Here is a 24,283-nt window from a genome sequence, read left to right on the forward strand (position 1 = left end):
CTTCCTGTTTTTTCTAAATTTAATTTTTATCAACTATTTGAAACATTCAGAAAAAAACTTAAATGCTACGACACTTGGATTTAACAAATGTTAGCATCTTGCCGCATTGTCTCCCTCCTCCCCACGCAGGGGCTGACTGGTGGGGCAGCAACCAGACAACCCGGAATGCAGAAGCACAGGCTTCACAAAGGAAGGGCTCTGAGAACTTGGCACGTGACCTACACTTCCCTGAAAATGAGCCCGGCCACAGAGCTCAGACACAACAGTTAACGGGGATACAGTTTAAAATTAATACAAAGTCCGAAGCCCAACACTCAACTATTTTCTCCGATTTCCACTGCAATCCAAATGCCATATAATCACTTTCACAGTTAACATTTCTGATTCACTTCTGCCCACAAAACAAGTTATAAGGGGTCAAGGAAAGGCCACAGTCTTCACAGAACCACAAGGTTAAAGGCATATTTCTACCTAAAGCAACGCCTGTCTTTATGTTAGGCAGTTACTAAGATACGATTTGAATTAAGAAACAGATACCGTTGTCTTTCAAGTAATTCCAATTCCATGTCTACTGCACCTGATTTAATTGCCCCATTACCTGTATTAATGGAATAAACAGGAGCTTGTTTCGCATACCTTTTTCTGCATATGTTCACCCAGAAGCAGATTTAGAAATGAAAATAAGAAATCCAATTCATATTATTCAATTAACTATATACAGATAAGATAAAAATATCTGAAAGTCTGTATGAAGTATTCTCTTATAATTCTTCTAAACATTATGTTTTTAAGTCCACTATGTCTGCACTGACATAATAAATCTTTTTAGCAATGAAGATCAGAAGCCACCCTTTGTTGCAGTACTTAATTTAGCAGGTAGAATAATCCATTACTGAAAACTTACTTGACATAAGCTTTGGAATCTGGGCTTGTCCTCTCAACAGTGGCCGGTACAAGTTTCCCTGGTAAGTCGCAGGTGGTGGTGCAGCATTGCTGTAAACGCCAGTTCCAGAGCCTCTGGGCATAACATGGCTATAAAAGGACCCCCCAGCCAGCAAAACAATTATATAGACATATATCCAACACATAATAAATAAATGTTGGCAGCCGTCTTTGTACTACTAGATCTGATTAAGACAATGCAAATTTAAAAGATTTATAATGGACAAAGTTCAAAACAGTACCCGATAATGGTGACAGCAAATATTCACTTATCACACCAAAGATTTTTAATAATCATGTAAATATTTATTACTTTATGCAAAAAATAATCTGAGTCTATTTCTCTTTTTTTGCATTATATTTTGTTTTGTCCTCAAAAACCCATGCTGTTGCTATCACTATGCAGTTGACCCTTGAACAACGTGCGTTTGAACTGCGCAGGTCGACTTATAGGTGGATTGTTTTCAATAGTAAATACTAGAGTCCTATACAATCCACAGTTGAGGATTTTCGACTGCTCAGAGGGTCAGTGCCCCTAACCCCAGAGATGTTCAAGGGTCAACTGTATATACTACTACTCTATATCTTACTATTTTCAGTTTACTACTGATATATCAAACATTTCCCTATATCTTTCATAGTCTTCCTAGGTGTTAACATCTATACCTATAGAATATTTACATGTTGATATCTCATATTACTAAACTAGTCCACCATTTAGTACCAGTAGTATAGACAACAATGCCTAGAGAGATCTGGGCATATAACTAGGCTCCTCTAAAATATCTTCTCAGGATAAATTCCAATAAGCAGGAATCTGGATCAAAAGTTCAGAGTACCTTCAGAACTTAAAACTCTATTTAGAGGTATTTCTAAATGTTGCTTTCCAAAATGGCTGAAATAATGCAAAAAAGAAATCTTTTAAGAATACTTTAGATTTGCATTTCTTTTACTATTAAGAATGAAGACGACCAAACAACCACAATAGAAACTATGCTAAGCAGTTAACCCCACAACAACTTCATGAGTTAAGTAGGTGTGATTGTGATTCCCATTTTACACACAGGAAATGGAGGCACAGGGCGGTGCAGTAACGTGAACAAACATGTCAAGTGGTAGACACGGCATCTGATCCAGACGTTTAGGATCCAAAGCCCATGACCCTACTGTCCCTTACTAGCCACTGTATAACGTACATGCTGCTGATGGTAACCTACTGCCTAAATCCCATTTTGAATCTTAAGGTTTTCCTATGAATTGGAAATATCTATTTATGAGTTATCATCATTAATTCATAGATGATAACTCATTAATATTTACCCCAGCACATTGCTCTTTTTATCCCAGCTTTATGTGTTACCGTTTCAAAGCTCCCTCTTTTATGTACGGTTGTCTCCGTAACTAGGAAAAAGGCAATTTGATAGCTAATAAGGGCAAAGGATAAAAATCAGAAATTCACAGCAGAGGAGATACAAATGGCCAGCAGACATCTTAAAAGAGACTCAACCTGACTAACAGGCCAGGAAACACATTAAGGCAGCACGGAGACATCAGTGCTTGGGTACAAGCCCCAGAGGTGATGGCTCTGCTCAGAGGTACTGGGGACACCCGGACATGAACTCGGCCAGAACTTTCTTGAGGGTAAAGAGCACGTTTTATTCTTTTGAAATAACGGTCTTCTAGACAGCAAAATCTCTTAAGAGAAAATAACGGAATTCTCAAGCAACACATAAAGCAATATATAGACCAAAGAAACAAGTGAATTTTAAAAAATGAAGAAAAGCAGAAAAGTATCAAAGTCATTAAAATATCTGCAAAATAGTTGTATTTAATTAAATATTAAATATCTGTGGCATAAATGCTGACTTAATGCTTTGTGGAAGACCCAGAAAAAGCAAAATACACACACAGAGAAACCTACCACTCACCCCAAAGCCCTGAAGGCCGCTGGATCCAGGTGGACGGGCCGCCGGTCCCGGTTAAAGCCGAGCTGGGGCTTCCACTGCCGCCCATTGCTGGATTTCTCCCAGTCGCCAGGTTTCAGTACCGGTGCAGGTTTTCTAACCATTTGAAAATACAAAATTTAGTTATAGGGATGAACTTTGCTTATACAAAATAAACCTGGAGAGTTTTATAAATGCATTGTTGTTTACCTTGCTCCCGGAAGCATTATGGCTTTAAAAATGTAATCTTCAGCAAACTGTGGGTCTTTAAAATTAATACTAGAAGAGAACAATACACAATTTGGTGATTATACTGGATTAGCCTCGCTTAACTATCATGTAAACTCAGGCACTTTTCACCGTTATATTTAAGTTTTTTTTTTTGGCCTCACTGCGTGGCTTGCACGATCTCAGTTCCCCCACCAGGGACTGAACCTGGGCCCCGGCAGTGGAAGCCTGGAATCATAACCACTAGGCCACCAAGGAACTAGGCACTTTTGACCTTTAAACAGAATAACTAAAATTCGAATGTTCTCCAAAAATGATCTTAGTCATTGGATTTTGCCAAATTGCCAAATGGCTAAACATCTTCCTCACCAAACTGCCACTAATTTCCAGGATGGCCCTCGTGTAACTTTCTGTGCAAGAGTCATGTTCAAGTTAATTGTGAGTGATCACAGAGAAATAACAGACACTGCCTGCCCAACTCTTGAGAAATTCCAGTATAATATCAGAGACAGGTCCAAGAGGTTTCCAACAACAAAAAATAGAAAACACCTTTCATTTTGTTCAGGCCATGGCAAAGACCCTCCCTCTGGCATCTTAGAGAAGATCAGCTCTTGTTACAAGAAAGATGCAAACAACAACAGAAACATTTGCAAAATCAAAAAAGAACACAAATAATCCATAGGGGAAAAAACACAAAACCTCCCAGTTGGAAGCCTGTATCCTGCTCTACTAATGTGTGTTTCTGTGATAATGTAACAGTCACCATTTGAACACTACACAAAGGCTGTACATTCAGACTAACAAGCTGGACCAAACTCCTTTCTGGTGGGGTGTGTGTGTGTGTGTGCAGGCGCCTCCCAAAGCACACAAGTCTTCCTTCTGACACAGCAACGTCTCTTCTAGGACTCTGGATACGCGCCTGGTTTATACTTAAGGATGCTCATAACATCAGTATTCATAATATTGAAAAACTGTAAAACCTAAGTGTATGGACAATAGTGGACTGGTTAAAGAAACTATGGTTCTTTCTAAAAACGGTATCCTCAATTGATATTTTTTAAAATGTAGTAACAAAATACTTAATGACATGGGAAAATTACACATGCAACAGACTAGACACACATTTACCAAAAGGTTACTTGTACATTCAACCATTTCCTTTCCTTCTTTTTGCTTTTTTATATTCTCCAAAGATCCTCCAAAGATTACAGATTACAGTTGCAATCAGTGAAAAAGGGTTTTATTGAACCGGTTGACATTTTAGATAGCTAACTTTTTTTTCCTCTTCAAATACTGCCACTTAAAATAATTAAGGCCCATCTGTTATAGAGAAATTTTCGTTGCAGTAGGATTTAACTGTATATTTTAAGTACACAAAAATAGTTTCATTTATAATAAAGATACTATAAGCTCAAGAACAGCTGAACAACACTTCATTTATTCAATCTGTTCCTCTTACAAACTCACTCTTCACCGCAACTGTCTTTATCTCAGATGTTCTCTATTCCAGATGGCTTAGGGCAGGGCCAGGCACAACAGGCAGTATGAAAGGTTTAAGAGCGTGAAAGAGAAAGAGATAGGTATCTGGGTCTGTTAGGGCTTTGTAGATACATAGTAAAGAGAGAAAACTGGGGACTTCACTGGCGGTCCAGTGGTTGGGACTCCGAGCTTCTACTGCAGGGGGCACAGGTTCGATTCCTGGTCGGGGAACTAACAAGCCACGATCTCACAAGCCACGTGGAGTGGCCAAAAAAAAAAAAAAAAAAAAGAGAGAGAGAGAGAGAAATCTGGTGATAAAGCAAGACTTGCAACTAAAGTATCTCAAAATACTCCTCTTAGTGTCAGCAGGCCTTTTCGGCAGTTTACCAAACAAATTTTCAGAGTGCCCACTGCATACATGGTCTCACGGTGGGATCAGGGGCACAAACACTGACCAAGCACGGAACCTGCCTCCCCTTCTAATAGGGGAAATAGACAGAAAAGGTTTAATAACAGTTTAATAGGGAAGAAAGTGGAAAAGGCAACAACAGGCACAGGAAAGACGCTGAATCAAAGCATGTGAGTGCACATGCCTTCCACACACACGCCCTTGTGAGTGTGGGCTAAATGCATGTATGTATGGTGGAGGGAGGCCTTTCACCTGGGACCAAGGAAGACAGCACCCAACAGGCTATGGTTGAAGGTGGGACAGGACTGGCTGCAGGATAGAACAGACATGGAAAGGGGTAGCTCCGTTTAATTGGAGCAGCCTTCTCAATGGGGATCTGGGAGAGAAGTAACAAGCCCTACAAAAAATGATTTAAGTGACTACATACATTCTCAGTTCTCCCAAGGAAGATACATAACCAGTGCCATTCTAAAGGCACAGGATACAAACTGGTTCATTACATGCAGTAAATGCTTTCAGTTCTCAAGACTTAATTCTCAGGTGGGACCCCGGTTGAGAAGGGCTGAACTGGAATGAAAAAGTATGTGAACAGAAGTGGGCAGTAAGACGGCCTGGTTGAACTGGAATGTTGTCATGAAGGGCTTGTTCTGACCACAACGTAAGGCCACTTCAAGTTGTCAGAGTAAAAGCAATCCAAGATGCAATTCAGAAAGAACCACCCGGCCACACTGCATTAGAAAGATGGGGCGAGAACCAAAAGGAGGTCACAGTCCTAGCCTAGGGAATGCTGGGCGAGCTAAAGAAATGGCAGGGCTGGAGCTGGAAGGAAGATCATGCTTAGGTGAGGGCTCTAGGGGAACACCTGCAAGGCGCGCACAGAAAGAGCTGAAACTAAGAAGTGAAAGAAACAGCCAAGTAACAAGCTCCCAGGGAGAAGAGAGAATCCCAAGTCATAGGGATACTTTCTCTCGAAAGACAACGGTTACAAGAGGTTTAATAAGAGAGCTGAAGGTAATGTCTGAGAAAACAAATCCATTTATTCATCAAATATGTGCAGTTTATTATATGTCAATTATTCCTCAATAAAACTGTTTTTAAAATTCCATTATTCATGTTCATGCTCTGAAAGGGAAAACATTTCCAAGCTAATAAGAAAACAATCTCCTATATCTCTCCCACTTCCCCTCAGAACTACACTCAACAGAGTGATCTTATACTTAATATGGTTCAAGCCACTGGAAGACAGAAAAGGAGTATTTAAAAATAAGCTTGGAGGTCCCCCACTGAAGGGACAAGGGACACAACTTACGATCTGAAAGATTAAAGCATTCATTCCCCTTGGATCTTTGAGAACAATCTGAAGACTTATTCTCTCCTAGAAAGAGTTAAGCTTTTACTGGTTGTGAGATTTTTTTGTATTTTAATTTGTTCCCCAAAATATATACTAAGAACTATTATGTTTCTAGAAACTAAAGTAACAACAGAAGCTAAAGCACAACTCTACTGTACTTTTTTCCAATGTGATAACATCAGCCACAACTTAAACTTCCTAAAAGTAAAACAGACTTAGGCAGGAACCCATTAGGCAAAGGTCCAAAGGGTAACTTTTTATTTGGATCCAAACTTTCAAAGTGCCTTTGGTTTTTTTCAGGTTAACGTAATTCAAATTTTTATAGGTAGAGCATTAAAAATAATGGAAATAATTCCATTATACTAAAATATATAAATAAAAATAACGGGGGAAAAAATATAGATTACTCTGAGAAATTCCCACCATTAGAAACAAGAGGCATTAATTGTGGAGAGTTTACTGGGGAGGGAAAGCAGTAATATGGAGATAAAGTCAGAAGCACCCTCAGGGAGGAGACGAGTTAACAGAACAACCTCTGGACCCAACAGGCTGCCCGGCTAAGGTCAGAGAACGGTGCGTAGATTCATATTGTTTCATCTAACTGGTGAACAGGGGAGGGGGGTTAACCACTCCCTCGAGGTGGAACAGCGCCGACTCAGCCAGCATAAGCTTCTACCCTCCAGACCAGCTCCGACGAGGGCTTGTACAGTAGATCCCCTCCTTGGTAGGTAACCTCCCTATTATTTTAATCACTTAATTGTCTTCATAAACACACTAAGGACAATATAAATTAAAAATGTTAAACCTAAGCATAGTTGTAAAGTAAGGAAACTGAACAGTGCTTTTATTTTTATCACAAGTAGCACTTTAGACACTTTGCAGCAAAGTCTCAATAGAAAAAAACCAGAATGCACACCTTTTCCAATTCCATTCACTTTAAGAATTATCCTTAGAAACGCTATTTAAGTACTACTATTGTTTGAGAGTGCTAGGACACATCACAAAGAAAGCAGAAAACTCCAGAAATCTTTTCATTTTTACCTTTCCCTGATACATTCCATAATTAATGCTCTATCAGCAAACCACTGCAAACTGTTCACGATTCATATACTTGACATTTTAAAGCACTTAAAGAGTTTATAGGACTTAACAATGTCTTTTCTGACATCCTATCAGAAGAGGCTAACCAGTTGTGTCCTATGAAGTATTACAGGCAGTGAAAGTTAAACCCTCCCAAGTGTTCCCAACCATCAACTCTGTTACTGATTCCGTGTGTCCTCCACTTCTTCAGGTTTTGGATCTCAAGTTACCTGCTTGCCAACCATGAGTCTTACAAACACGGCAGTAATGGTCATTATATTAAAAATCTATCTTCACGTGCATCCACATTTTAAAAACATCTCCTTGAAGACAGAAAACATTCTATCCCTTGCCTGATCCATCCAAAAGTGAACACAGAACCTTTGAGAAGCAGTCCTCTGAAGAAGTAAGTCTGAGCTCTTAGAAGAATCTGGCAAACACAGGTTCCAACAGTATGAAAGCCAAGCTTTTACATGGTGTTTAGAAGGATGCAAGGTGCCATGAGAGAAAAAGAGAAATCTGACAATGCTACTAATGAAAACATCTCTAAAGATTACATAAACCCAGATTACCTTTGAGAAGAGAAGAAAAGCAATGAAGGGTAGGCAAAGGGAAGAGCATTCCAAGCACTGGGAGGAAGGCACAGGGATGAGTGGGACACGGAAGGGACCAGCCTGGAGAGCAAGGAGGAGGTGTCCCTGAGGAGCTGTGGGCACTCAGGCGCAGAGCACGGCTCCACCAAATTAGGGCAGGAACCAAAGGTCGCCGAGGGGTGGCAGTGTTTAAGAAAGATGAGACAACAGATTCAGTGGGAAGGAAGGTGGCATAAAAAAAAAAATCAGCTGGGAGAGCACTACGGTAATCCAGGAGGAACGAGTACAGAGCAGGCTCACTGGGAAAAGCCAGATATGAAAAATAATTGGGAAGAAAAAAATATTCCAGAGCAGTGGTGTAGGTACATGGAGTCCTGTAAAGTGAGAAGCCAAAGCTCCTAAATCTGGGCATCTGGGGGAACAGGAGGTCGAGGGACAGAACGGAGAGATGGGCAAGGAGGCGTGTGAGGGGCACAGAACAAAGCAGCCAGTGTGGACACAGAGTCCGAGGTGAGACCAAGGGGGTGTGCGTGCATCTACTCCCCCAGATGGATAGAAAATTGTGCTGCTACACCAGGAAGATAACTTTTTTGTAATTTAAAAATCATATACAGGTTTTATATGTTTAAATTTGACAAAGAATTATTCTAAAATACTATGCTAAGCAAATTACAATGGTGGAGGAAGAGCAGACTGAGGAAAATTCAGGGAGATAGCTCAGCTCTGTTCAAAGTTAAACTACTACTATGTTGAACGATTTATGGAATCAGAATTGGAAAAAAAAATCCTAGGTAACTGCTGATTGTATTCTTTAAGAATCCTTCTATGAATTTAAGATACTTCAATAACTTTTAAAATATACTTTCTCAATACTACAGATAAGACCTAACACGATGAGAAGAATCTACCTAAAGTCAATGTGAGGAAGCAACTTCTCAAACATGGAATGCAATACCAGATGCATGCAAACAGAGAAGGGGGAAAATATCAAGAGTCAAAACAGAACTGGCAGCTGACTATGGAAGCTACCTTTTCAGATTTTTTGTTTATAAAGCAAAAAAAAACACTGGGCTACACAAGAAACCCTGAAACAAACACACGCAAAACTACAGTAAACTGCGTCTCAGCCTCAACATGACCCCTCAGAGAAAACACTGAAAATCACCTCATACGGTAAGAGTTAACACTTTGGTCTTTCACGAAATCTCTAGGAAATCAACTCAATTAAGTCAATTTTATTATGAAGTTATATTCAATATATACCTGAATATACAGCTGAATCTCAGATTTCTTTTATAAATTAATAAATCTTGTAAAAACAGTGGATACCAAACACCACCAAAGGCCATTTCAGGCTCAGAAATCACCACCACCATATCATCATACAAACAAAAACTCCAGGATGTCAAGTTTGTAACTCTTCCCTTGCGCAAGTCTCTATCCTAATTAGATAGTTAAGAAGAATTAACTATTTCTAGAGGGCTGTGAAGGAAGACCCTTGAGAACATGCTGAGAAATTGAGGAGCACAGCAAACAGAGAGGACAGGTGGGAGTTAACTGGCCTGAAGCTCGGCTGGGAGCCAAAGACCCCAGGGGTTAATACACAGAGTCCACACTGGCTCTGCCGCAGCCAGACTGTTTGTGGTGGGCACAGCAGCTTGGCTTATGGTTCTGAATCCCACCCTTAACAAAAGAGCCCACAGACAAAGAGCCAGGACAAATTATGTGCAAAGATAAACAAAAATTGTGGGTAGAGATAAATAAAGGCAACTAGTTTAGGAAGATTTTCCAAATTCACAATGGTTTTCTTTAAGTAAAAGCCTTTCTAGAATGGCAGTTGCTATCTAAATCCATGAAAGACAGGAAAATAAACATGCTTATACGTCACAATGAGAAATTTAAGTAAAATCCAAAATATTCCCTGAGAATGAGAGAAACAATAACGTGTGGGAAAGGAGTATTCAGGAACAGCTTTTACAAAATCCTTGAATTACTAGAATATTTGCCCTACTCTCATCTAAAGACTGAAGAAAACAAAAACATAAACCCTGCCATCAAGATTAGTAATTACATACAACAGTTACATAAATGAGTAGTAAGTTTGATTTTTATCTAAATAGCTATATTTTACATACTCAGTAGAAAATGCTGTCACCATTGAAGAAATGAAGTGTAAGTTTTCCAGATAGCAGAAATTAGCCCCTTAAGTTTTAAATTGTTGATTAAAAAATTCCACAAATTCGTCTATCTCATCTTAACCAAAATAAAGTATATTAACAGTTTTGTTTTTAAACTCAGCAGGGCCACGACCATAAATGTAATAAATAGTCTTACAATACGGTGAAGCTGTGTGGGCCTCTGGGGTGAAGAGGTCTGTTTGCACATACACAGCACACTACTCCTGGAAACTCCTACTTTCTACCTCCCACTTTTCTAATCCAGGAAGAATCAGAGGTTGTTAGGGGAAACCAGAAAGCAGAGAAGCAAGCTTGTTAAATCAGTAGCCTTAACAATATACATAATTTAAAGTCAAGAGGCTCTACTAGGAGGTCTGCAACACAGGGACTCTCCAATCTCAAAGCACTGCTGGAATAACAGCTACCATTTCCCGGTGAACCAGTCTTCTTAAACTTATCTGCAAGTTCAGAGCTGCATTCTGGGCAAATGTCAGCAGTTTGGAGAAACTTACCTGATCGCAGCGTTCTGTGTCAGATCCCTTAACATGGGAACAGGAGAACATACTATTCTAAAAAGAAACAAGAGAAGAACCATCTATTTGTGAATCGTAACCTTTTAGATAAGTGGAAGCAAGATGTTGCCATGTTTCTGAGGAATCATTAAAATGCACCAGCAAAACAATATAATCGTATATATCTTTAAAAAAGGGCCTTGTCTTCCTTGCTTGTAATCTCACTAACAGAAAACAATTATGGGCAAAGGGCTTTTATCAGAATTTGTAAAGAATACCTACAAACCAAAAAGGGGGAGGTGGGGGGACAGATAACTTAACAGAAAAACAGAACAGGTACTTCATAAATGAGGAAAACCAAATAGTTAAGAGATATACCATACGGCATTCAATTTCATTAGTAATCAGAGAAATACAACTGTCAACCACAAGATCCCAACAAGCATCCACCAAATTGACAAAAAGTAAGGTTGTGACAATCCCAAGAGTTTACAAGAACAGAGCAATAGGATCTCTCACAAACTGACACAGATTATAAAATAGTGTAATCACTTTGGAAAACCCCCTGATATTATCTAGAAAAGATGAAGATACACATATTTTATGACCCGCAATTCTATTCCTGGATCTATATACCCTTGAGCAGCAGTTCTCAAACTCTGATCTCAGAGCCCCTTTACACTCTTATCAACTGAGGACCCCAAAGAACTTCTGTTCATGTTGGTTATATCTGTCAATATTTACCTATTAAAAATCAAAACTAAGAAATTTTTTAAACACTAATTTAAAGATAATACTAATAAACCTATTATTGAAAACCTAATAAGACAATTTAGTAATAAACCTACCATTAATTTATATAACATTTTTATGAAAAAAACACTATATTTTACAAAGCAAAACAAAAACAAATGAGAAGAATGTTACTGTTTTAACTTTCTTTAATACATGGCTTAGTATCTATCTTAATAGCTGGATTCTGTTATCCGCTTCTGATTCAATCTCTTGAGGTATCACACTACATTTAGCCTCTGGAAAACTCCACCATACACTCAAGGGAGGAAAAGAGAAAGGCAAACAGCATCATAACACCTTAGTATTATTATGAAAATAGTTTTGACCTTGCGGATTGCCCCAAGAGCTGGGCTTTGACCCCAAGTCTTTTTTTAGTCCAGGGATATTCTGTTGTTGTTTTGTTTTCTCACTACTTTCTCATTATTACTAGAAAATGAAACATTTAGGCAACAAAGTAAAAATGCTAACTATACATCCTCCCAATCGCTTCAATTATATACAATGAATACTTACTGATCTGGAAGAATGGCTTCTTCATCCAAAGAAAACTTTCCTTGAATCCCATGGCATAGTTCAGGTGGTACATCCACTGACTGTGGAAAAACACAGCCCTGATTATACACCCGAAAAGATTGGAAAGCAGGGACTAAAACATATGCTTGTTCGTCAACGTTCACAGGAGTAACATTCCTAACAGCTAAAAGGTGGAAACCACTGAAGTTCCCATCAACAGATAAGTGGATAAACAAAATGTAGCGTATACACACAATGGAGTATTATTCAACCATAAAAGGAAGGAAATTCTGACACAAGATGGCTGAACCTTGAAAAATTATGCTAAGCCAAGTGAGCCAGACACAAGAGGACAAATACTACTATATGATGCGACTTACGTGAGGCATCAAGATTAGACAAATTCATAGAGTCAGAAAGAAGAACAGAGGTTACCAGAGGCTGGGAGGAGGGGAGGATGGAGAGGCAGTGTTTAATGTTGTTTAATGGGTACAGAGTTTCTGATGGGGAAGATGAAGTTCTGGAAACGGACAGTTGGTGGTAGTTGCACAACTTTGTACATGGTCTTAATGCCACAGAATTATACACTTAAAAATGCTTAAAATGGTAAATCATGTTTATATTTTACCAAATTTAAAAAGGGTATTCCTGATTAATTAACTAGGTATTCCTGATTAATTAACCAAATAAATATACTGTTTAAAAACACTTCATGTTGGAAGGGAGACCGTACCTCTGTGGAACCTGTCTTGTACAGCTCTGAAAGGAAGTCGTGCAGTGGGTGATGTTTCCCCACAAATAAGACATCGCCTCCAAGACTGTTTCTTCTAGCTGGGGGGAAAGTAGGAAAAGAATAAAGATCAAACAATTATATCTGCAAGAGCAATTTTTATGACAACAACATTAAAAGATGCATCTAAATTATAAAAACTTAAAAGTCTGTGAAAAATAATTTAACAATAGGTCTAAATAGGTGATATGTCTCTGCAGAAGAAAAAAAAACTTTGATGATAAGGTTTCAAAAATCAATGACTATCAAAAAAAATTACTAAAATATACCTGAATTATTATGGGATTGCAAGATAAGGGTCAGAGTTTTCTTATTTATACAGAACTCAATTTCTTATTATAAGAAACAAACATTCCCTGAGGAAACACTAATTTTATCATCTGAGAACAAAAATTATCCTAAGGATGGTTGATGGAGATACTATTTCTATAGGTTTGTTACACTGGTATTAAATAAATTTTCCAATTGAGCCCAGCCTTGCAATTTCCCAATATTTTAACTGTCAGTATTAATGACAAAATCCCACTTTTTGTGAAAAATAACATTTCAAGTTAACACTCTGAGAGCAAATGCTTTTGACTCAACTTAACCTTCAAGCAAAGTTATTGTTATCTGGGGGGTAGGGGAGGAGGAAGGGAAGAAGGGAGATGGAGGAAATCTAATACTTATAACTTAAAAGTTTCATTTAAATACTATTCAATTTACAGATAATAAATTTTAAGAAACAAATTTAACTTTTGTTACAAAGAAGTAAAATCAGTGATTTTGCCCCCTTTGTGAAAAATTCACAAATGAAAAAAAAAGGTCTAATTTTTTTTTTTTTTTTTTTGCAGTACGCGGGCCTCTCACTGCCGTGGCCTCTCCCGCTGCGGAGCACAGGCTCTGGACGCGCAGGCTCAGCGGCCATGGCTCACGGGCCCAGCCGCTCCGTGGCATGTGGGATCTTCCCAGACCGGGGCACGAACCCGTGTCCCCTGCCATCGGCAGGCGGACTCTCAACAACTGCGCCACCAGGGAAGCCCAAAAGGTCTAATTTTATAAGGAAACGTGAAGTCTGTGTCCCACAGACTCACTGCTGCCTGAGTGGGGCGTTGGCCTTACTCTCTTCGGGGGTGAGGTCCGGGTACACCTCTTCCAGGGCAGCTCGCAGTCTTCGTTCATCCACGAACGGCAACAGAGCCACACCTGGGGACATAAACGCACACCAACCGCCCAGCTATTAGGGTCACCTAAATTCCAACTGGTCCAAATGAACATTTCTAGTAGAATATCCCTGCTAATATAAAAATATTTGGGAACTGAACTCTAATCTTTAGCCAAAATTCAAATGTAGAAGAAAAAATTCCAAATTTCCCACCCTTAAAATGGCTCATATGGAAAACCATGTTTGATCTTAACTCTGTGATAATAAAATTTTTAAATTAAATGAACAAGTGGCCACCTAGACACCAGCCTCTCTCTGTTCTCGCCCTCCTTACTAGATGCCCTCGGGCAAACCAGTCAATCTCCCAAAGGCTTGGGTTCATCCTTTCATCTTTTTAGGACCTTGGTTTCTTCTTTTGTACAGAGATCATTCAACAAAAATACTCAGAAGTTCTGTTTAACTAGAATACTTGAAATGACTCTTGCAGCTCTAAAATTGCATAATATTCTGTTATATTTTAAGACCTAATAATTAACTTATACACACAAAAATTGTAGACACTTGTTTGCTTAAATTTTAGGGGCGGGCAGAACAGATGATGATTTTCAGGTTGAAAATTGTCCCCTGGAGGGTGCTAGAATTGAGATCATTGCTTTATCTGGACCCATGTGCATAATCTTCAAAGAAACACACCAGTAACACGATATCTATTACTAGAAAAACATACGCAGTTATTGAAGCATAGTAAGCGCTGCTGTATACAGTAAAAATAGTATTTTGGCCAAATAAAAATTTTAAGATAAACAGCAAACAGAAATGTTAAATAAAGCTAAATAATTTTGAAACTACTGCCACTCAAAACTGCTGTATTTGTGATTTTTTCCCTTTAAAATGATGAGAAATGAAAGGTTTCCAAAGTTGTCATTAATTATTTAGCTACCATATTTTCAAAGTTAGGAAACGTCTTCAATTGTACTACAAGTAAGGAGAATACCTAGTTAAGGAGAATACTAACTTCTAGTGTGAATTTTATGGGGCCTAAAAAGCTGGTAAACACTTAGATGGAAAAAACCTAGAAAGTTGTTCAAGTGGTAATTAATCATTCACTTAACAAAAGTTATAACATGAAAAACTACAACATTATCTAGCTTTCGTTTTCTACCTACTAGATTTAGGATCTAAACAAATTATCAGAAAGACTTTCCTCCAATATCAACTCCAGAAGCTAATTCCAAACAGTAAGCAACTTGCAGTGCTAATGACAGCCATATGGTTAACAAGTAACAAACGAGCCCTACTGGCCAAGGGAGGAAGGAACACCTTACACCCAGGTGTGACAGTGGTAGTGCTTGAGAATGAGTTGATAGTAAAAATGACAGCAGCAGCAGCTACCTTTTTCTGAGCACCTATTTCCTATGTTACATGCTTTGGTTCATTTAAACCTCTCAACAGTCCAGAGGCAGCCCAAATGGTGGTAATATTTAGTTAAACACAGTGGTCAGACTCTCTGGGTTCAGATCTTAGTTCTGACACTGTGTGACTCTGATCAAATTACTTAAATTCTCTGTTCATATATAAAATACACAGCATTCAAAATATCTATGCTATATTATTATTATTTTTTTAAAGAAGATGTTGGGGGTAGGAGTTTATTAATTAATTAATTTATTTTTGCTGTGTTGGGTCTTCGTTTCTGTGCGAGGGCTTTCTCTAGTTGTGGCAAGCAGGGGCCACTCTTCATCGCGGCACGCGGGCCTCTCACTATCGCGGCCTCTCTTGCTGCGGAGCACAGGCTCCAGACGCGCAGGCTCAGTAGTTGTGGCTCACGGGCCTAGTTGCTCCGCGGTATGTGGGATCCTCCCAGACCAGGGCTCAAACCCACGTCCCCTGCATTAGCAGGCAGATTCTCAACCGCTGCGGAATCAGGGAAGCCCTATGCTATATTATTATATATAATAATTGTAAGTACACATGGTCAATAAATATTGGAAAAATACCCAGATACATTTTATCATCTATCACTTTAAGATGTACTCAACTTAGGCAAGAACTTAACTAAGTATTATCATTACTTTCCATACGATTTAAAGATATGTATGGAGAAAAAAACTACATCTCCTAACAGTAGTAAATTTTACCTCAAGAAAGGTATGTTCTTGCTACAGAGTCTCATAAATGAAAATATTTATATAAAATATAAAAATATTAAAGGTCTGAGTTTAAACCCATGCTAAAATTCATCTGGAATCTTAAGGGACCCCAGACAGCCAAAAGAATCTTTAAAAAGAAAAATAAAGTTGGAGGACTCACATCTCCTGATTTCAAAACTGACTACAAAGCTACAGTAATTAAAACAGTATGGTGCTGGCATAAGACGGACATTCTGACCAATGGAATAAACAGCCCAGAAATAAACCATCATACGCACTCAAATGATTTTCAACAAGGGTGCCAAGACCACTCAGTGGGGAAAGGGCAGTCTCTCCAACAACCGGTGGTGGGAAAATGGATATCCACATGCAAAAGAATGAAGTTGGACCCTTACATTACACCACATACAAAAATTAACTCAAAATGGCTGAATGTCCTAAACGTAAGAGCCAGAACTATAAAACTCTTAGAAGAAAATGTAGGGAGCAAGCTTTGTGACACTGGATTTGGCAGTGACTTCTTAGACACCAAAAGCAAAGGCAACAACAACAAAATAGTCCAACAAAAATTGGACTTCATCAAAATCAATAATATATAAAGTACACCTATAATAAAACAACAAAAACCCAATTCAAAAACGGGCAAAGGACCTGAAAAGACAATTTTCCAAAACAAGATACACAAATAGCTAATAAGCACATGAAAAAAGAAATGATCAACATAATTAATCATTAGGGAAATGAAAATCAAAACCACAGTGAGATACCACTTCACACCCATCCAGATGGCTACTATCAAAAAACCAAATATTGGCAAGGGTGTGGAGAAACTAACTGATGTGCACTGCCTTACTTTTCCTCTACACAATTTATACTACAATGATAGTCAGCAAGTCATCTGCATGTTTATATACTTACTTATTCATTTAACGAACACTTACATAAATAACTTATTTTTACTTTACTACTTCCTGTTCTCCTATGCCTCCTCTCCCTCTATGTGACTCCTCTACAAAGCATCTTCAAAAACAACCTAAGTCCCCAATCTTTTTACCTATAACACAATATGCCCACAGAGTACAACACTTGCACAGCCCCAATCAACGGGTTGCACTTCCCACTATCATTCTGTTAAAGTAATATGAAATTCCTGTTACTACATAAATCAAAAGTCAACCCTAAAATCTCATAATTATTTCAATTGGTAAATTATTATTTATTCCCCTTTTCCTCCACAGTTCTCTTTGAGTTATTTTACTGGTCTCTGTACCCCAGAGAATAATCAGGGAAAAAGAATGAAAGCATGGTATTACCAAACATGCTTATCATTCTAGAAAAATATATGGTGGAAGAAGAGGTTAAAATGATTTGCTGAAAGGGACTTTGGTGTGAAACAACAATTGGCTTACTGTGTGAGAGGCATTCTTGTGTTTTACTGTCATCACACATTTTTTGAGTGGGAAATATCACCTTACATTTAGTACTAATTTTTACTGCCATTCTTTCTACAAAGTCTGTGAAAAGAATAGAATGAGAAAATAATATACACATAAATAAGAAATAAACTTTTAAGTATGATTAATGTTAAGTATGTAAACTAAATTTCTAATACATTTTTCAAAAGTTTCCACAGAATGTAAGTAAATCTCCACATGGATACTCTCATGTTTCTACATTGCTCAGCAATCTCACAAGGCGTCAGTGACTGAAAGGAGCAAGTCCCAAGTCCTGTTAATTAATCACAAAGGAGATAAAAAATATGATTAATGTATTTCAACCCATTTATTGTTTACCACAGTGTGACTATTAAAATATCAATCATTGCTAATCCCAGTTTGGATGGCAAAATATAGAAATTCTTTCATCCCGTAAATCACGTTTGTGCACAGTTTTACCAAGAGAAAATTATTTTAACGAAAAGGAATAATGTCTAAATTTTACCTTGCCATGCATACTTCTTCCCATTCAAATCAACAGCAAAATCTTCTGGGTAGAAGTCAATTATACTAGAATCCTATACCAGGAAGACAAGTAAAGATTCAAAAAGTGAAGTCACATATTTCTGTTACAAAGAATTGGACATAACATTTGATCACGTTATCATGCCTGATAAGAAAATGAGCGTCCTTTCCTTTTAAAAATGGTATTCCTTGGGCTTTCCTGGTGGCGCTGTGGTTGAGGGTCCACCTGCCAATGCAGGGGACACGGGTTCGTGCCCTAGTCCGGGAAGATCCCACATGCTGCGGAGCGGCTGTGCCCGTGAGCCATGGCTGCTGAGCCTGCGCGTCCGGAGCCTGTGCTCCGCAACGGGAGAGGCCACAACAGTGAGAGGCCCGCGTACCACAAAAAAAAAAAAGTATTCTTTACATTGCAGGTCTAGTGAAACAAAACTAACTAATAAATTTATTTATTTTTGGCTGTGTTGGGTCTTCGTTGTTGCACACGGGCTTTCTCTAGTTGCGGCGAACAGGGACTCTTCTTTGCGGTGCACGGGCTTCTCATTGAGGTGGCTCCTCTTGTTGCGGAGCACGGGCTCTAGAGCACAGGCTCGGTAGTTGTGGCACATGGGCTTCGTTGCTCCACGGCATGTGGGATCTTCCTGGACCAGGGCTCGAACCCATGTACCCTGCATTGGCAGGCAGATTCTTAACCACTGCGCCACCAGGGAAGCCCCAACGATTATATTTTAAAAGGGGAAAAAAGGTATAATTATAGAGGAATTTTAAAGCAGACAGCTGTGGACCCAGTGTAGAGTGAAGAGCTTACTTACTCCACCTCCCAGCTGGGTCTCACTCCTCGCCCACAAAACCAGCTGGGAGGGGATTTCAAGTGGGCCAGCCTTAGCTCTAGCAGCCACCACACAGGCTGGAACAACCAAAAATAATAGCTTACAGGTAGGCTGAGAATAAAAAAACTGTTCTAAGAATTTCTCCCAAACACAAATGATTTTTTTTTTACTAAGTTGGGTCCTGATGGCCAAGGAAAGCACAAAAAGAATAAAGTGGTGAAAAATATACGGAACTCAAATACTTTTACTTTTTTTCCTGCACTTCGCTCTCTTAACTATGAGATGCAAGACGAATTGTGGCTAATGTTGGTAAAATGTACGACAAAAATCCAGTTACCAACACACTCAAAATACTAAGACTCACAGGATCACTCATGAGCTTCCGCCATGATGGAGGTAGAAAGTTACCACTTGCAGCTGGAAAAACCCCCATGAGTTGTTCCAGTGGTTTAAACTGTAAAAAAGAAAAAAAAAAAAAAACTTTAGCATACAACACACAATTTTTATCTAAGCCAAAATTCTATAAATTTTATGGCTCTAAATAGTTAAGCTTACCGGTTTGGTACCCTTCTCAAAATCAGAAGCCATATCTGCAATACCTTCAAAGTCTGAAGCGAATGGTGCATAATGGAATGGATAATACCACTTCCAGGACGCACAACCCTGCAATCATTAAAAACAGCAAACCCAAAAATCTATGTTAATGATATACACAGAAAAAAGCAAATAAAAATTAGACTGTTAACCTATATATTCTATTTATGAAACACGACTTCTAGTATATATTCCATGCATTAAGTTTTTCCATGAGTCCTAAGTTATTTTGATTAAATCTGAACTTTTTACTTCGTATCAATGGCCCCTTGATTTAAAAAATACAGCAAAACACCTTTAATAATCAGTAGTTAATACCAAACTTTATATTCACAAACACAATTTGGTGAAGATTTTTATCCTTATAATGTGTTTGGTGGCATTTCTTTCAACTCTAGAGCTGCCATCATCAAATAAAATGAAGAGCAGCTGCAGCTGACACTTACTGAGCCTACAGGTGAGGAAGGGACTTCACTGTGATTGAGAGTAAAACAAGCAAAAGCTTCTTCTTACTATTCCCTATATTTTCAGGGAAAACTTTATCTTCATTATAAAAATATTTAAGTAAGCCCATCAAAACGGAAACAAGTTATACTCATAGAAAAAAGAAGTCTTCCTGATATATGTTTTCACTCTGTGCCTGGTGAATTAAAATCTTGGTAGGAGTAAAACATGAAATTAAAATATTTTATAGTTGATACTCAGCACATAAATTACTTTCTACTTACTAATTTCAGATCACACCAACTGAACTTGCTTCACTCTCCGAGCACAAAACCAGATATTAACTATCTGTGTTACAATCCCCGTGTCTACCTAACCTCTCATCAATCTGGCATCCCAATTATCAAAGGCTTTAAGTCAGATACAGATGACTCCAATTAGAAAGCACTTCAAGTAACATCACTGCCTTATACGGAGGAAATGGTATCATTCAAATTCCTTTCTAATTCTTAATAGTATTTTCCAGGCTTTGTCCTTTGTTCAGTCATTTAGTGACTATCTATTAGTTCCTCACTTATTTTTTTATTCCAATTAAAAAAAACTACACTTTAGTCATTTGAAAGACAAAGTATACTCAACCATACTCCCTGGTGTTGAAATCTTTTGACAGAGCAAAAAAATAGCTTTGTTTATATATTAACACCTAAGGAGCTTTAGAAACAAATATTATTCAAAGTAATGAATTTCTAAATAGGAAGCTTAAAAAGAAGTCTAGGTTTAATCTCAGAATACAGCTCAATAATACACATTATTATAGAAATTATGTTCCTAAAATGACTAACTAGAGGTTTAGAGGAAAATATTCTCTTTGTACCTGGTAATAATATCGAAGAACCCAGCAGAGTCCTTCAACGTAAGACTGCACAACTTTACGTCGGAATTTCTCATCAGCTGCATCAACATCAAATTTGTTCTTGTAGTACCGCTGTTTCCAACCAGCTTCCCATAACCTACAAACCAGGCAAAGCCAGTGTATGCTGAATTAATACGGTCACTGTCTACCTGTTTATCACCAAATCAATTTATATTTAATGTCCAGGTGAACTGTAAATGAGTTAAACAGTAATGCTAACAAACACGGTTTCATTTAACTATTTCTAAAAAGTCCACTTTCACAGGATTTATTACCAACTTGAAGAGAGTTAAACATCAAAAACTCAAACACGGATTCCAGTAAGAATCCGTGTTTGAGTTTTTGATGTTTAACTAAAGTAGATACAGAACACTTGTTTGCTCGAATTTTCATACTGTTTTACATGCTTTTTGATTGCGGAATAATTCTAAAACTACATTTTTTTTTTTTAATTAACTTTTTGGTTGCATTGGGTCTTTGGTGCTGCACGCGAACTTTCTCTAGTTGCGACGCGTGAGCTTCTCATTGCGGTGGCTTCTCTTGTTGCGGAGCACAGGCTCTAGAGCTCGCAGGCTTCAGTAGTTGCGGCACGTGGGCTCAGTAGTTGTGGCTCTTGGGCTCTAGAGCGCAGGCTCAGTAGTTGTGGTGCACAGACTTAGCTGCTCCGCGGCATATGGGATCTTCCCAAGCCAGGGATCGAACCCATGTCCCCTGCATTGGCAGGCGGATTCTTAACCACTGCGCCACCAGGGAAGTCCCTAAAGCTACACTTTAAAATTTGCTGAAGATATTTTTATATAGTTCAAGTTCCTCAGTTTGTTAAAATATATTTAAACTATACAGAGAAAGTCAATTAAATTACTTAAAAGAAAAAAGACTTGCTGGGTAATTCTTTTAAAGGTAAAAAGTGATTTATAAAAGAATAATCTAGAAACCAGGCAGAAATTATATGTATAACTAACCTACTCTCCCTACGCTTGGGCCTCTTTGAGCTAAGAGTTGAAGAGAAGGACACACATGCACATGTACACACGTACGTATGTATATTCTGGTAAAACTTAGAAGCAGGTCAATTAATTCACTAAGTTATCATTAATCACTGAAAATACAATGTGAAGAACCACAAAGTACTCATTTCTCATTCTCCAAGAGATGAAAACATCTTCTTAAAGGAACACAAAGAAGCCAAAAAAAAATTTTTTTAATCAGCACAGATCAAGAACACCAAGATGATTCTACAGTAAGGCCATTTTCTACCATGTGCCAGAGCTTACAAATTAACTGCAGTCATGTTTCAGAATACAGGTATGCCCTGCTTTTCAAAAGTTCACTTTATACCACTTTGCTTTTACAAAAGACCCCCATTAATACCTGTTTTCTCTAATAGAAAGAAATGCAGAGATTTCGCTTAAAAAAAAAAAAAGGCAGAAAGTGGGAATCTCGTTTAGCACGTTTGTTTTCAGTGTGCACCCCAGAAGCAGGAGTGGCCCCGCCAGCCCCTTCCCCAGGAATCACACTCAGCGTCTTAGCATCTGCCGCCAGAGCTGTGAGCTGTGAGCTGTGTCTGTGAGCATCTGGGCTTTATATCTCCATTTATTTTGTGCAGCCCTGGTCCGGGAAGATCCCACATGCCATGGAGCAAAATTTTGTGACCTAAGGTAACTCCTTCTTTACGCCATTTCGGCTCTGAAAGGTTTCATAGGCCCCATCCACCTTCGGATACTGGGGGAAACCCGCACACATTACCGATTTTAATTTCCCGCATACACAAAGGATTCACAGAACATCAATCAGGAGAACTATCCTCTATCCATGATGTGGATTATCACCATTTTACAGAAAATATGAACAAAATAAATGCTAAGAATCCCAAGCATTTCTTGAGAAGCATTTCTACCTTGATTATCCCCAGCACCTGAATTAAATAATAAAGTACTAAATAAATCAAGTTTACTATTAAGCTAGTATTGATCATGATGACCTCAGAGTAAAACAAAAGATACTCTAAGAGGAAATCCATTGTTATAGAAGCAGAGGATAAAAACTCAGGTCAGGTAAATGTTCAATGACCAGTCATCACAGATATTAGAATCTAACGTCAAAGAACATTTCTAATTATAAACACACCACCCACATCCTATATAAGAAGCATGAGATATGGACCACCATTGTTTGCTTAACCCTGAACTATATCATTTTTGCTAAATTCTTAATGAGTTACATTTATTAAGACTGTTGGCCTTTTGCACTTGGAGCCCAGGATTCAAACCTAGATTTAATTACAGGAGAGGCTGTTAATCTTATTATATGATGATCTCCAACTTCTGGACAAATTAAAGAATCAAAGTTTCCCATTATAAATGTTAAGTATGGGACTTCCCTGGTGGCACAGTGGTTAAGAATCCGCCTGCCAATGCAGGGGACTTGGGTTCGAGCCCTGGTCCGGGAAGATCCCACATGCCATGGAGCAACTAAGCCCATGTGCCCCAACTGCTGAGCCTGAGCTCTAGAGCCCACAAGCCACAACTACTGAAGCCTGTGTGCCACAACTACTGAAGCCCATGGGCCTAGAGCCCGTGCTCTGCAACAAAGAGAAGCCACCTCAGTGAGAAGCCTGCACACCACAACGAAGAGTAGCCCCCGCTCACCGCAACTAGAGAAAACCCACGTGCAGCAACGAAGACCCAACGCAGCCAAAAATAAATAAATATATTTTTTAAAAAATAAAATAAATGTTAAGTATACAGCTACAGGGAGACCTCTCTGTCATGAAATATAACTATGCATATACAAGTCTGTGTTTTTTTAAAAATATACATATTTATTTCTTAACCAAATAAGTTCTACATATTTCATCTTGAGGAAGAAACTTTTCAACTAAGAAGATTAAAGCAAACCATATCAAGTATCCAAGTGTAACTGAACTTTCTGGGTTAAGCAGCTTGAAAATGTAATCTCCACGCAGTGACCTTCAGATCACAGTCAGAGCTAAACACCTCGTGCCTAGCCCATCTAGCGCCTGCTCTCAGAGGGAAAAGTGGCTTGGAGGACGAAAACCTGCATACTAATCTAGATACTTAGGTTTAACAGCTATAGCTTACACATCTCACTGGAATTTACTGACTATTCTAACCCTCCACATTAATTACTTGTGGATAAAAAGATCACAGGTAAGCATCTGAAGGCACTGCTGCTCTGAGCTAATAGCATTAATTAGACCGCCTCTATTTCAGCAATTTGCTAACAAAGTGCTACCAAAAAATGGCTTCACCTGACGTTATCCTCTGGCTCAGGTTCACTGTCACTGTCTTCCGCTTTTCGCTTACTTCCTCCTCTCGGAGATGGGGAGCCATCAGAAGTGAAACTCGCATTAGGAGACACTGAAGGACTCTGCAGACAGTTATGACATTAGAGAGGAAGGACTTAATTATTCATTTC

At 38.6% G+C, this 24,283-nt stretch overlaps 1 protein-coding gene across 3 annotated transcripts in view; it reads right to left on the reverse strand.

Annotated features, from left to right (window-relative positions):
• The window catches only part of XRN2 (5'-3' exoribonuclease 2), a 79,753-nt gene that overhangs the window by 18,068 nt on the left and 37,402 nt on the right, over positions 1-24,283 (reverse strand). For all 3 annotated transcript variants that reach the window (XM_029220120.1, XM_029220121.1, XM_029220122.1), the window contains exons 16-27: positions 24,117-24,235; positions 20,807-20,942; positions 19,450-19,557; positions 19,259-19,348; positions 18,048-18,120; positions 13,914-13,997; positions 12,756-12,853; positions 12,023-12,102; positions 10,715-10,771; positions 3,096-3,164; positions 2,871-3,002; positions 905-1,032 (exon numbers count right to left, since the gene is read on the reverse strand). In XM_029220120.1, the coding sequence (XP_029075953.1) occupies positions 905-1,032; positions 2,871-3,002; positions 3,096-3,164; positions 10,715-10,771; positions 12,023-12,102; positions 12,756-12,853; positions 13,914-13,997; positions 18,048-18,120; positions 19,259-19,348; positions 19,450-19,557; positions 20,807-20,942; positions 24,117-24,235 (1,174 nt within the window). The remainder of the gene's footprint in view (positions 1-904; positions 1,033-2,870; positions 3,003-3,095; positions 3,165-10,714; positions 10,772-12,022; positions 12,103-12,755; positions 12,854-13,913; positions 13,998-18,047; positions 18,121-19,258; positions 19,349-19,449; positions 19,558-20,806; positions 20,943-24,116; positions 24,236-24,283) is intronic.

Source organism: Monodon monoceros, unplaced genomic scaffold (assembly GCF_005190385.1).
Source record: "Monodon monoceros isolate NGI ecotype Baffin Bay Population unplaced genomic scaffold, NGI_Narwhal_1 Super_Scaffold_13, whole genome shotgun sequence".
NCBI classification, from domain to species: Eukaryota; Metazoa; Chordata; class Mammalia; order Artiodactyla; family Monodontidae; genus Monodon; species Monodon monoceros.